Source organism: Lolium rigidum, chromosome 1 (genome assembly GCF_022539505.1).
Source record: "Lolium rigidum isolate FL_2022 chromosome 1, APGP_CSIRO_Lrig_0.1, whole genome shotgun sequence".
Taxonomy (NCBI): Eukaryota; Viridiplantae; Streptophyta; class Magnoliopsida; order Poales; family Poaceae; genus Lolium; species Lolium rigidum.
This window is the reverse complement of record NC_061508.1, coordinates 205,878,178-205,891,990: the sequence shown is the minus strand read 5'-3', so window position 1 is coordinate 205,891,990 and position 13,813 is coordinate 205,878,178. Positions and strand designations below refer to the sequence as shown.

At 51.9% G+C, this 13,813-nt stretch overlaps 1 protein-coding gene across 1 annotated transcript; it reads right to left on the bottom strand.

The window, feature by feature from the left end:
- Nucleotides 1–10,224: 10,224 nt before the first annotated feature.
- LOC124654381 (transcription factor HBP-1b(c38)-like) lies at nucleotides 10,225–12,186 on the bottom strand. Its single transcript, XM_047193393.1, has 4 exons — nucleotides 11,917–12,186; nucleotides 11,764–11,823; nucleotides 11,486–11,648; nucleotides 10,225–11,397 (listed from the first exon to the last, which is right to left on the bottom strand). The coding sequence occupies exons 1-4, from the start codon at nucleotides 12,184–12,186 to the stop codon at nucleotides 10,691–10,693; spliced, it is 1,200 nt and encodes a 399-aa protein (XP_047049349.1). The 3' UTR covers nucleotides 10,225–10,690.
- Nucleotides 12,187–13,813: the final 1,627 nt, after the last annotated feature.

Sequence of the window (13,813 nt, the reverse complement as noted above, 5' to 3'; positions counted from 1 at the left end):
TATTATTATGGTGCATGTTACTTGTTGCTCAATCATTTGTTTTTTGCAAGTGTTAAGCTTATTTTTCTATCTATGATCTATTGCAAATGTTTGTGTTTTTAAATGGTAATGAGGGAGTGAGGATTCCATGTTATGCATATTGTATTCAAATGCAACATTTTAATTTATGCATGTACTTTGGGGAGCTTTCTCATTTTATTTAAGGCACTATTTTGTGGTGATCATTAGAGTTTGATTCACTTGGTATCTTTTGTTTTGAATGATATTATGGGAGTGATGATTCCATGTTTGTGCACTTTATACTCCAATGCAAATTGTCTAGTTTTGTGCACAAACCTTGGGGAGCTTCCTCATATTATTTAGAGCAATCTTCTTGATCTTATCATAATATCTATCTTTCTTTTGGTATCTTCTTTGTGGTTCATTTGGTTGCTTGCTTCATTTGTTGAAGCTTCTTGACTTCGTTATCTTTTTGCGATCTTTGATCCTATCTATAGTGTGATTCCTTCCAAATATTCATCATTGGATACGTGCATTTGATTCCACTCAAATTATGAGAAATGCACACGCTATGGAGGAACTCTCACTATATTGGCCTTCTAATTTTTTTGACCCATTTCGGCAATTGGTGACAATGTGGGAGAAGTTTGGAGGGTTTAAGGGAATTTGGTTATGTCTTTGCTGTGTGCTGAAGCATGTGCCTTTATTGCATTGCATCTTGTTGCTTTGCATAGTTGAATATTTAGAGGAAACTCCACTAGGCTTTGAATGCCAATATATGCAATGAAAGTCAAGATCATTCACACATGCATATATTATGGGGAGTTTGCTCTATATATTCAACTTATTTGTTACTTAAATTCCTTATATAAACCGTCTCAAAGAGATTGTCATCAATTACCAAAATGGGGGAGATTGAAAGTGCATGGAGCCCCCATGTGTGGTTTTGGTAATTAATGACAATCCCTTTGGACTAATGTTTGCATTGAGTTATATTTGTAGGAGTTGTCCACAGGCAATGCTTCAACCATATGTTGGCTTCAAGGTTGCAATAAGAATAAATTGATGAAGGATACCAAGTGTCATGTATGTCTTGAAGATGAAGATGAAGTGAGCCCTCAAGTTACTTCAAGACATCAACATGATGAATAATGAAGAAATGAAGTGCAAGTTCAAGATGAGCCAACTCGAAGAGATCATATGCTTGAAGCTTGCCATCCATATGGTGATCATGGATATGTGAAGATGCGCCGAAGAAGAAGCTCTCCCATAGTGGAGTATGGGGGAGAGAATTTCGCATGACTTCATCAAGCAAGCACAATCAAGAAAGGCGTTCCATCTTGTTGCGGTCGAGTCCGTCATCATCAAGCTCAAGTGGAATGCGCAAGGTTAAGGTTAGCTCTTGATAGGGTTTCTTTCTCACCGGTCTCATGGTGTAGTTGGAGACCGGTTTATAGTTTAGTTTCCGTTCTATCAAGAGGGCTCTCGAGTGAGTAACTTGATCGTATCCTTCAGAGAGCTCAAACCTTTGAATCCGGTCTCCCCCTCCCGGCCCGCGCCTCCTTGCCCCGCTCGCCTCGCTCTCTCTTCCACGCGCAGCACCTACGGGCGGTAGTACCGCCCCTAGCTGGCCGGTACTACCGGCCCCAAGTCGAGGCAGCCCCAACGGGCAGAAAAATGTGCCCCTATTTAAGCTTCTCTTTCTCTCTCTCTCTTGGCACTTCTTCTTCTACCTCTAGCTCTCCTCCATTGTTGAATATATGAGAGCTTCCCCTCACTCAATCCCTCTATGATTCTTGCTCACTTTTGAGGAAAAGAGAGAGGAGATCTAGATCTACTTTTGCACCAAACAAATTCCCCTCTTTGTGAGGGAATCACTAGATCTAGATCTTGGAGAGAAATTTGGTGTTCCTCTTATTTTGTTCTTCCTCTCTTATTCCCCCAATAGCTTTAGTAGCTTTGTTGGAATTTGAGAGTGAAGAATTGTATCATATTTGTGGTGTTCTTGCCATTGCATTTGGTGCATCGGTTTGAGTTCTCCACGGTGATTCGTGGAGGTGAAAGCAAGAAGGTTGTTACTCTTGGGTTCTTGGAACCCTAGACGGATTCTAGACCTTTGTGGTGATTTGTTGGGAGCATCCGATTAAGTTGTGGATGTGTGCCCCAACCTTTGTGTAAGGCCCGGTTTCCGCCTCGAAGGAAATCCCTTAGTGGAACCGTGACCTAGGCCTTTGTGGCGAGGGTCACCGGAGATTTAGGTGAGGCGCCTTCGTGGCGTTCGGTGTGTGGTGTGAGTACCGCATCTTTGGGTGAGGCCTTTGTGGCGTTGGTGTGCATCGAGCAACCACACCTCAAGGTGAGCCTCTTGTGGCGTTCGGGAGCACTAATCCACCGCACCTCTCCAACGGAGATTAGCACTCACAAGAGTGTGAACTTCGGGATAAATCTTCGTCTCCCGCGTGCTTCGGTTATCTCTATACCCGAGCTTTTTTACTTATGCACTTTACCTTGTGATAGCCATCGTGCTTGAAGTTATATATATATATATATATATATATCTTGCTATCACATAAGTTGCTTGCATTGCTTAGCATAAGTTGTTGGTGCACATAGGTGAACCATTGCTTAGAATAAGTTGTTGGTGCACATAGGTGAACCATAGTATATATGCTTTGGGCTTGACAAAGTAAACGCTAGTTTAATTCCGCATTTGTTAAGCCCATCTCGTAAAAGTTTTAAATCGCCTATTCACCCCCCTCTAGGCGACATCTGTGTCCTTTCACTCTCTCTCTCTCTCTTGTGCTAAGTCTCTTTTCCGAATATGCCCCCTACGTCCTATCATTTTGGATTCATCATCTTGATCCGGTTCTCCTTGGCTATGATTCCTTGTCATCATTCGACCCTCCTCAAAAGAAGCTCATGCTCCTCAAAGTTGGCCTTGCACTTACTCTTGGCCAACTTCTTGCCATCATTCTCTTTGACTTTTTGCCACCTCACCATCTTCTCTTGTTGCTTCTTCTCGCCCAACTCCATCTTCAATTGCAATGCTTGAACTACTCTCTTCTTCCTTACGTTGATCAACTCGTCAAGGTTCTCTCTCATGCTCGTGGTTGTCTAGGTCATGGGACTCGGGTGGTCCCACAAAGGACAAACGAGGCCACAAGGCGTAGGGCATCCCAGAGCGATGGCTCGGTGTACATCCGAAGACAAGATGCATCGTCATATTGGATTAGAAGACAAGTTGGTATATCTACCCCGGAATCCCTATATATGATTGTAAAAGACTTAATCAGGTCGTATCTAGATTAGTCGGTTAACCGATTCGGTGACATGTAACCTTACCACTGTTGACTGCCAAAACCCACCGGCGGGCAGCGGCCTTGTCAACACCGTAGAGCCGGGAAGAGCCTAGAGCTGCGGCTGGCTGAGACCCCTCCGAGCGACGGCCCGCAATGCTCTTCTGGTCACACGCGGCGATGCGAAGTGCAGGGCGTGCCACCTGACCTATACCTGGCCGGGAAGGTGATGGGGATGCCTCGCTTAGTTTCTGCGGGGCATACATGTAAACGTTAAATACGAGCCTCGATCGGCTCTCGGGTTATCTCGTGAATCGGCTCAAAGAGCCGATCCACCCATGATTCGTACGGGGTGCACGAATACTTGGTGGTCCTGCTTGATCAAGATAGAGCTAATGAGATCTACGACGATTTAGGGTTTTCACCGCATAATCGGATCATCCTACTCCGAGGTTGGGCCTCGCGGCCACGCACGGTGCTCGTAAGCCGATCCTAAACAAGGCCTAAAAACCAACATGAAGTTGATCCTCGGAACATCCTGTTTAGGACTTGCGAACGCCACCCTACGTGCCACTGGATCCTCCCCCCTTTGTAAGGCCTAACTATTGCGGATATTAAACAAATCCTTGTAGAACAAGGAGCAATCGTAACGGATCGGATCTACTAAATAATGATCAAGCGGGGTGCCGCCCCCACACCCGAGATAGGCGTGAGGGCGGCTAGATATGCAAGGGTTGCACTACGTAAGCATGCTTAAACGAAGAACAATGCTAACCCTAACACATCTAATGATAACTACGTTGCTCGCCATCAAAAGCGCTTCGATACGAGCAACGCATGAACAACGTGGGGCTTGTCTTGCCTAGATCGCAAGATGCGATCTAGGCAGCATGTCGCTACCCGATAGAAACCCTCGAGACGAAGGAGTTGGCGATGCGCCGAGATTGGTTTGTTTGGGGTTGAACGTGAGTTGTTGTTTATTCCATAAACCCTAGGTACATATTTATAGTCCGAGCGGACTTTCTAATGAGGGCGTGCACTAAACCGTGCACGAGATAAACTCTAACTTTTAATCTAGATACAATCTACCATAATTAAAGATACACGGGCAACTTAGCCCAAATTCTCCGTGCGAGGCCGCTTCATAGATCTTCCATGTGTAATCTTTCAAGCCCATCTTGATCGCGGCCCACCTCCTGATTTAGCCAAAATCCGGTGATAACACATGCCCCCTGGTTTTGGTAATGATAATTTCAAAACCACTCGTTTTTCCTCAGAGGGGTCGTGTCACGGCAGAGCGGAACTGTCGCAACATGCCTCATCATGACGACTTGCCTTCCCAACTTCTCTGCACGATTTGACAGTTTTGGCACCATGTCCTCGAGAACTGCTCGAAAATTAAAAACCCCCACCTCCTTTTATTTAACCGCATCGAACAGTTCTCTTCTTCACCCCTTCCGCATTAGCACTCCAAAAAACCCTCCCCTGCAACCATGTCCTCTTCCTCTTCTTCTTCGTCGGATCTTTCCCACGTGTCCTCTCCTATCCGAGAGTCGACGCCCTCGTGGGGTACGCAAGCGGCGTACGACATCCTCGCCCCAACGAAGTGGGACAAAGAGGACCATGACTCCTCCGTCAGGTCCGAGGATGACAAATCCCTAACTGACGGGGAGAGCGACCTCCGCTTCCTGGCTGACGAGGAAGCGGTGGAGGAGAGCGAAGATGATCGCCTCTCTTGGGCAGACTTCACCACCTCCGAGGAGGTGAAGGAGGAGGAAGAGGAGGAGGAGGACGAAGACAGCACCTCCGACGAGCCGCCGGCCAAACGCCGCCACCTCTGGCCCGGGAACCTTAGCGACGTCGACGGTGACGACGACGCCGACGAAGAGGATGAAGACGATGAGGGTCCTGCCGGCGGCCGCCGGAGCAGCGATGACGAGCCGGTAGGGAGCGGCGCCGGCAGCGGCGATGACGGTGACGACGACGACGAGGGCGGCAGCGGCCCCTAGATAGGGTCTTAGCATAGGGCTAGCGATGAGCAGACGGGGCAATGTATCCCCCTAGTTTTTCCTTTTGAGAGCGACCAGCTCTTCTATGTAAGAAATCTGGCTTATCAATGAAGAAATTCCCCAACTCGATTTAGCCGATTCCCTTTATGATAATTTAGCCGATCGTCCTTCACTCGTTTACGCCGATTGCCAATCCGGACGATGCCCGGCAAGCCGATGGCATCGCATCGGTCTCTCACAATAGATTTTGTGATAGATTCATCCGGACCCAAGCTCTCGGTCAAACCAGGCCCGGCCACAAGCGTGCAAACCCTAGGCCTTCGGACATTCTTACGCCACATCCTTCCCTTCCGGATCCTCTTTGTCTCTAGAAGCGACCTAAGATCGTTGTCGGATCAATTTAAACGCCGAAGCTGCCACTTCGCGGGACAGGCGTTACCTCTGTAGTAACGTTTTATAATCCTGCTCCGTTCTCTTTCAGCAACCATTGCTCCAAATCAAACTGAGACGCAGAGCCAAACGATTTTAGCGAACTCGGCCTTCTTATAGCAAAGGACTTCTCGCGGCGAGTTGCCGCCCGAGCCTCAGCCGGGGTAGTGACAATGATGAAGACCAATAATTCAGGCAAACAGGCCTGGGCTCGACCACGTCCGAGAGTGGACCACCTTTCATCCGCTGACAACCGATTCAGGTCGCTGAATCGTCTTGCATATTGAAACTGATAATTCCGCAACATCAGCACCATTCCTCAGGCCCGTTGTGATGCAGAGTTAGCCGATTCCAACGAAATTGGTCCGTGTAGCCAAAGATCCTTCGGGGCCAGCTGCCCCCCGGGCCTCAGTCGGGCGAGAACAACAATGAGCCCACCACATCGGTCACCCTCGGCTTCCAACTTGTAATGCAGCATCAGCCGACTCCAACAACTATCGGCTCTTCGTTACTGGCAGGCTGGGACACCTCCCGGTGGGGGTGTCTTTGAATCTCTGATGCCCTCCAAACCCTGGACGCAACACCCCCTAGAAGCGACAGCTCCTAAGTCACTATCTTGATCAAAACGTCGCAGCCGATTGCTTCATCATCGGCTGTTCTCGCAGTCTTAGGAAGGCTCATCCCTACCCTGACTTGCCGTTTAATCAGAGCCACGACCCTCAAACCTGCTAATGCCGCTGATCTTGAAGGCTTGCCAATGAGAATTAGGGGTCCTTGAAAGGAAGACCCATTTCACGCTCCATTGATCCTTAAGTCGATGTATGCACATCGGCTATGCTTAAATTTTTTTGAATTCCCGGCCGATTTGTGTATCGGCCCCCATACTCCAATACCCATCGCCACAGGATGGGACACTTCTACTGCATATCCTCGTGTTTTATCTACTTGGGCGCCCCCCCGAGCCGATTCTGTCAAGAGAATTGATGATATCGGCTCTGTTGGATCATGCATGTGTTGAACCCAGGCAGTATGGATGGTGAGGATATTCACGGCCGATTATCGGAATCGGCCTCCACGTTGTTTGCTCGGTGAAGGTTTTGTAATGTTCCTTCATAGACCCTTGGGGCCGATCACAAGGATCAGCCTCGCCAAGTTGCACATCGCTTGGCTTCAACTACATGGTCGAGGCCGGTGGATAAAACTAGCTTAACCCTTCCCTTTGTCACATCGATGCGCTCGCGATCGTCCAAGTTGATGCTCGAGAGGGGTTCTTGGCTCTGCTCGCTTCCCATGCGTTCATGCCAGCCGTTGAAACTTCGGCCGAGTCATCGGCTTGGACGACCTCTACCTCATCACCATCCCACCGTATTATGCATTGGTGCATCGTGGAGGGAATGCAGCGATTGGCGTGGATCCAATCTCTTCCCAGCAACACAAGCATAACTCGCTCGTGCTATCAACGATGAAGAACGTCGTAGGGATAGTTTTTCTTCCTACGGTCGGATCCACGTTCAGAACTCCTTGTGCCTCGGACGCTTGGCCGTTGAAGTCGCTCAACGTTACGTTAGTCTTGATTAGATCCGAACTCGAGCGTCCCAGCCCGACGTAGCATAGAGTACGGCATGATGTTAACTGCCGCTCCGGTGTCCACCAGCATCTTATTTACAGGCCTCCCATCGATATATCCTCGTAAGTACAGGGCCTTCAGATGCCTGTAGCTCCTTTCTCGTGGCTTCTCAAAGATAACCGGCCGTGGGCCGCAGTCAAGTTGTGCCACGGATGTCTCATCTAATCCTGGAGCACTGAACTCCGAAGGGAGGATAAACACCATATTTGTGCCGGCCCGATGTTTCATCATCGGCTTTTCTCTGTTCGGGCGCCACTCTTTTCTTTGTGGCTGACCTTCCTTGTCCAGGGTTCGCAGAATTTTGGCGGCCGGATCAGGCCGTGCCTTCCTTAGCGTGCGCAGTATAATCTTTCAGCCTTCTTCCAACCCACGCGGACGCTGAACTCTTCGCTTCTGGGAACGGCTGAGCCCATCAGGGCACCACCTGGGCTGATAATATTTGTATTCTTCACCACCGTCCTCTAGCTCCTCGAGATCTTCCACCTGGGCGGACTCAGCATGCTTGTTCCGAGGCGGGAAAGGCACCCTTCTTCCTTTGTTTGCATTCTGGGCAGTCCTCGATTGTTGGCAATCGGCTCATTCCTGAGTCCCAGCAATGTTTGAAGAACGGGCAGTCCCAGTGCTTATCCATGTCACCCTGCCCCCTTGGCCTTCCTTCGGCGCGACGATCGTACCCGTCGTTGCTTCTACCATGTTGGCGGTACCTTCCGACCTCGGCATCGAATCGAAAATTCTTTTCGTCATCTACGTCGTAGCGCCGACGTCGGTCGTGGTGTTGCTCGTATTTGTTGAGGAGGCGCCCGGAGAGTGGGTGTTGATACTGCATGCTTCTTATCCCCTCCCTTGCCAGGTACCTCCTGTCCTCATCTTGGGGTTGGTCGCGCGGATCGGCCCCCTCTCCATCCTTGCCACGGGAGTGGCTGCTTTCTGTTTTCTCTTTGTCATGGCGGCTTGCAGACCCTGCCATACTGACACCAAAGGAAAACTTTGGCTGACCTATGGGGTGGCTGAGATCCACCGTGTCGACGCCGGGTCCCGGTCGTGGGTCTCTACCGAACTTGACATCGTGCGGCCGGGTCTTCTCAGAGGAGCCGATGAGTTCAGCTTCGAGGATGGCTTTGATCTCATTGCACGTGACTGGCGTGCCGCCCGCCATCTCAGATGTAGATGGCGATGTGGTTGATGTAGACGTTTGTCCCACCGGCGTGCCGGAATGTGTTGACCGCCAAAACCCACCGGCGGCAGCGGCCTTGTCAACACCGTAGAGCCGGGAAGAGCCTAGAGCTGCGGCTGGCCGAGACCCCTCCGAGCGACGGCCCGCAATGCTCTTCCGGTCACACGCGGCGATGCGAAGTGCAAGGGCGTGCCACCCGACCTATACCCGGCCGGGAAGGTGATGGGGATGCCTCGCTTAGTTTCTCGCAGGGCATACATGTAAACGTAAATACGAGCCTCGATCGGCTCTCGGGTTATCTCGTGAATCGGCTCAAAGAGCCGATCCACCCATGATTCGTACGGGGTGCACGAATACTTGGTGGTCCTGCTTGATCAAGATAGAGCTAATGAGATCTACGACGATTTAGGGTTTTCACCGCATAATCGGATCATCCTACTCCGAGGTTGGGCCTCGCGGCCACGCACGGTGCTCGTAAGCCGATCCTAAACAAGGCCTAAAAACCAACATGAAGTTGATCCTCGGAACATCCCTGTTTAGGACTTGCGAACGCCACCCTACGTGCCACTGGATCCTCCCCCTTTGTAAGGCCTAACTATTGCGAGATATTAAACAAATCCTTGTAGAACAAGGAGCAATCGTAACGGATCAGATCTACTAAATAATGATCAAGCGGGTGCCGCCCCACACCCGAGATAGGCGTGAGGGCGGCTAGATATGCAAGGGTTGCACTACGTAAGCATGCTTAAACGAAGAACAATGCTAACCCTAACACATCTAATGATAACTACGTTGCTCGCCATCAAAAGCGCTTCGATACGAGCAACGCATGAACAACGTGGGGCTTGTGCTCGCCTAGATCGCAAGATGCGATCTAGGCAAGCATGTCGCTACCCGATAGAAACCCTCGAGACGAAGGAGTTGGCGATGCGCCGAGATTGGTTTGTTTGGGGTTGAACGTGAGTTGTTGTTTATTCCATAAACTCTAGGTACATATTTATAGTCCAGACGGACTTTCTAATGAGGGCGTGCACTAAACCGTGCACGAGATAAACTCTAACTTTTAATCTAGATACAATCTACCATAATTAAAGATACACGGGCAACTTAGCCCAAATTCTCCGTGCGAGGCCGCTTCATAGATCTTCCATGTGTAATCTTTCAAGCCCATCTTGATCGCGGCCCACCTCCTGATTTAGCCAAAATCTGGTGATAACAACCACCGACCGTCTATATAAGGCAGACCTGGCCATGGGCAACCCGGCCCGAGCGGCCCGGCCCCAAAAACTCGAGCCTGGGCCGAGAAATGTTGGCCCGACACCCGGGCCGGGCCGGGCCTGGGTAGCCCGAAAACTGAGTTTAACACTACGGCCCGGCCCGCGGCCCGACGGGCTTGGTGGGTTTTTGGCCGGGCCGGGCCGGGCTTGGGCCGAATTTTTTGCGTCGGGCCTACCTCGGGCCGGCCCGGCCCGACACATGCCCAGGTATAATATAAGGCGAGGGAGGAGCTTGTGTACACTTCCTGAATCATCATCATCCTTACAACATCCAACATAGCGTGATGAAACCTCACACAAAAAATAGAGAAACAACCACAAAGAAGTACGCAGGATTTTTACCAAAAGCAGCATCAAACCCTTTCATGGATCAAAGAAGACCTTTCATAGTATAGAATCCTTCGCGGTCGTACCAATGCGAACACTGTATAGAGCTAGTTTAACAAAACTATAAAACTGTTGTACATTTGCAACGTGCTACGGCATACTTACATACGGAAATCGTGTCACACATAATCCGACGAACAGATGCGAGCAATCAACAGTGTCTATTTACTCCACAAAGCAAGCACTAGTACGGTACTATATATGTACAGATACGGGATCCTTCATCTGTGAGTCTGAATGTCTTGATGATCAAGACACCTGATGTTTCAGTGCTTCTTCAAATTCGTCCGTCGCCTCGATCAGCACACACACGCACGCAAATTGTTCTTCCTACGAAGTACGAATGCAGAGAGGAACCGAGAGCTCCGTCTCGTCTTCCCTTCCGCCTCCGCGACGACGACGACGACGATCTGATCAATGCGGGGCATCACCGGCGCGCGCAGACAGTCAGTCGCAGCTTCTTCTGAGTTCTGACACGAGCTTCTTGTTCGTTACACGGGCTCGCGCGGGCGCGCCGCCCAGAGCGTGCTGAGCGCGTGGAGCCGCTGGGAGTAGTCCCCGAGCGCGAGGAGCCCGACGGCGGCCTGGCGCGGCGTGAGGATCCTGTACATGTTCCTCAGCGTCTCCTGCCGGAGGTGGTCGGCCTGCTCGACGAACCCGGCGAGCTCCTCCAGCCTGCGCATGGCGCCCCCCATCCGCCGCGCCACGTACGAGTACGACCCGGCCCCGCCCCCGTCGTCGAAGCCTTCTTCATCTTCTTGGTCCGTCGCCGAGAGCAGCAGGGAGTCGGCGAGCGACTGCTGCAGCTTGTCCATGCCCTGCGACAGCGCGTCCTCCGCCTGCCTGGCCGTCTGCCGCAGCGCGCCCACCGCCGCCTGCTGGCGCTCCGCGAGCGGCCCCAGCTGCGGCGCCAGCACCTTGAGCAGGTCCGAGGGCCGGAAGCCCGCGATCCAGAGGAAGAAGCGCTCGGCCGCCGGCCGCCACGCCCCCGACATGACGAAGAAGACGTCGCGCCGCGCCGCCGCCGCCTTGGCCAGGAACATCCGGTCGTAGTGCGCCAGCCCGGCCTCGGCCAGCGCGCGTAGACGCGGCTCGGTGGCCTCGGGGTGCTGCTGCTGCAGCGCCGCCCGCAGCTCCCTCGTCTGCCTCGTCTGCTCCTCCACCCAGCGCGCGTGCTCGATCTCGAACGCCGCCACGACTGCCGCCGGCAACATGAGTTCGTGTCAGGATCGCAGGCTCCCAAGCTGAGTAGGATGCGGGATTCTTAATTCGTAGCGGGAAGTTACCTGGATCGAAGGACGATGGTAGCGGTAGACCGGGGTGGCTGGTGGTGCTGGTGCTCGCGCCGGCCGCGTAGAGCGCCTGCTGCTGCTGCTGCCTGACCCGTCTGATCTCCTGCTCCATGCGCGCCAGCTTCATCTTGCTCGTCTCCAGGTTCTGGATGTAGGCCTGGCAAGTAATCGGCAAAATCCAAATTGAGATCAGATTGTGGGTGTCTGACTTCTGACTCTGACAGACAGTCCGTCACAATGAGATCGAGCTTTGGCCATCATCCGCCGCGTACCTTCTTGCGCAGTCGGCTCTTGCGGGCGGCCTCCCTGTTCTGCGCGAGTCTTCGCTCCTTCTAGTTGACCAACCAAAACAGAGAGAGCAACTCAGGTCGTCGGAATCCCTCGCGAACATAAGCCTGTCATCACAGCCGGGGTCTGCGACGTACCTTGTGTCCTGGCCTGGCGGGCTCCTGGTCGTCGGAGCTGTCGGGCGACGGCGGCAGCGCGAGGTCGTGGACGTCGTGCGGCGCCATCGGATGCGGCTCGAACTTGGGCTCGGCCAGCTCCACGCCGTGCGGCGCCCCGGACCCGGAGGCGGAGCCGGACGCCATGTACCTGAACGGTTCGGCCCAGACGGCGGCGGTGGCGTCGGCGAGCGGGTGGTGGTGGCGGCGGTCGTAGATCCCCATGGGCGCCGCCGCGGAGGGCATGGGCATGTACCCGCCGCCCGCAGCCGCCGACCCTCTGCTCGTCGGTCGCCGCCAACAGAATCCAGCACAGAAGTGAGGATTTCACATCGATCGAGAGAACAGAATAAAGAAAAACGCAGGAGCGAGTAGACAGCTAGCGGTTGCGCGCGGCAAGGTGGAGGATGAATGATGACGAGCTGGTGGTGGGATGAGATGAGATGCCAGGTGAGTGGAACTCCACTCTCTGTCTCTCTCTCGGATCTTGCTTCCTCCCTCTACGTGCGTGCGTGGTAGCGTAGTACACGGCCGGCTGCTGGTGGATTTGGACCGGAGCTGATCCTAGCTAGCAGTCAGTACCTAGGCGATGTCCTCGTTCCGGCGCGACAAAAGCCTCGCTGTACAGTGGCTTGTCCGCGCGCGAGGTCGTTATGGGGTGGGGCCGACTTGTCGGCGGGCGTGGGTACACTGGTGCTTCGCTGGACGGTACCCCCACCTGGCTTGGACGGACACGTTGCCCGCACCATGGCTCGCAGGTCCACGCACGCAGCGATCCCACGTCACCTTGAAAAGGACGGCCGGGCCGGGCACCGATGGTCGATCCAGCGTCACAACTCACCACAACGCGACGCAAATTAACGTACTCCTCCTCCTAGTAGTTGAATAGCTTATCTTGCGGGCAGGCGGGCGCGTAGACTTAACGACGGGGGTTGACATTGACAAGGACGCACACGCACACCGGTGGGTGTATGGAACTGGGGATGGAGACAGCTACGTCACCGCCGGCGTCACCACGCATCGGCGGGCGCCATTGTTAGAGCATGTCTAATGGAACCCTTAAATCTGTATATAACCGTTTTTTTACGGATTTAAGGGTTCAAATGCCATTTAGTGGAAACCCTAAACCCCTAAATCTGTAAAAAAAATTAGAGGTCGAGGCCCCAACCCGTGCTCCGACCTGTACATTTAAGGGTTGGAGGGCCAACCCCTACCACAACCTGTACAAGTAACCGTTTTTTTACGGGTTTAAGGGTTCCACTAAATGCCTCCTGTTTTTCACACCTCCAACCCCTCCAATTTTGTCAATTCTCGACCCTTATAGCTATAAGGGTTTAAGGGTTCCATTAGACATGCTCTTAGTTCTTACTACGTAATTTTATTGTCTTGTGGAGTAATTCCCATCACACAGTTATTGAATAAATAGACTTTGCTAGTTTTCTGCAGTTAGCTGCGAACTAACTTCGTGCTCGATCAAATCCTACACCATTTGATTTCCATCGTGCTTAATTTGTTCTAATCATGAGTTGCAACATAAGTTACAACTGATATTTGATGACATCATTTAACTGAGAACGAGGTTACCGAAAAATAGTCACACCCTTATTAAACAGCCGACATGCATGGAATTACTATTTGCTTGGCTTCAGATTCGTTATTTGTGGACATTCTTTTATTTCTCCAAGCTATCCAATCCGAGCCATTAAATAAAATTTAGGTAGCTTACTGCCCCCTCTGGTCAGAAATAAGAACACTACCGCAGTAAAAGAAATAAGAAAGCTCAAGTGCAATAGTAACCCTGAGATACCAAACCTGTTGATCACTACGAAGAAGGAGTCCTATCTTGGTTTCTCTCGCCATCCGTCAATAAATAGAAAGG

What these genes read in the sequence shown, in the direction of transcription:
- LOC124654381 (XM_047193393.1), bottom strand. Translation starts at nt 12,186, where the DNA reads ATGCCCATGCCCTCCGCGGCGGCGCCCATGGGGATCTACGACCGCCGC. An exon ending in CCGCCAGGCCAGGACACAAG is followed by an intron (nt 11,824 to 11,916) that starts GTACGTCGCAGA and finishes TTGGTCAACTAG; the next exon opens with AAGGAGCGAAGACTCGCGCA. An exon ending in ACCATCGTCCTTCGATCCAG is followed by an intron (nt 11,398 to 11,485) that starts GTAACTTCCCGC and finishes TGCCGGCGGCAG; the next exon opens with TCGTGGCGGCGTTCGAGATC.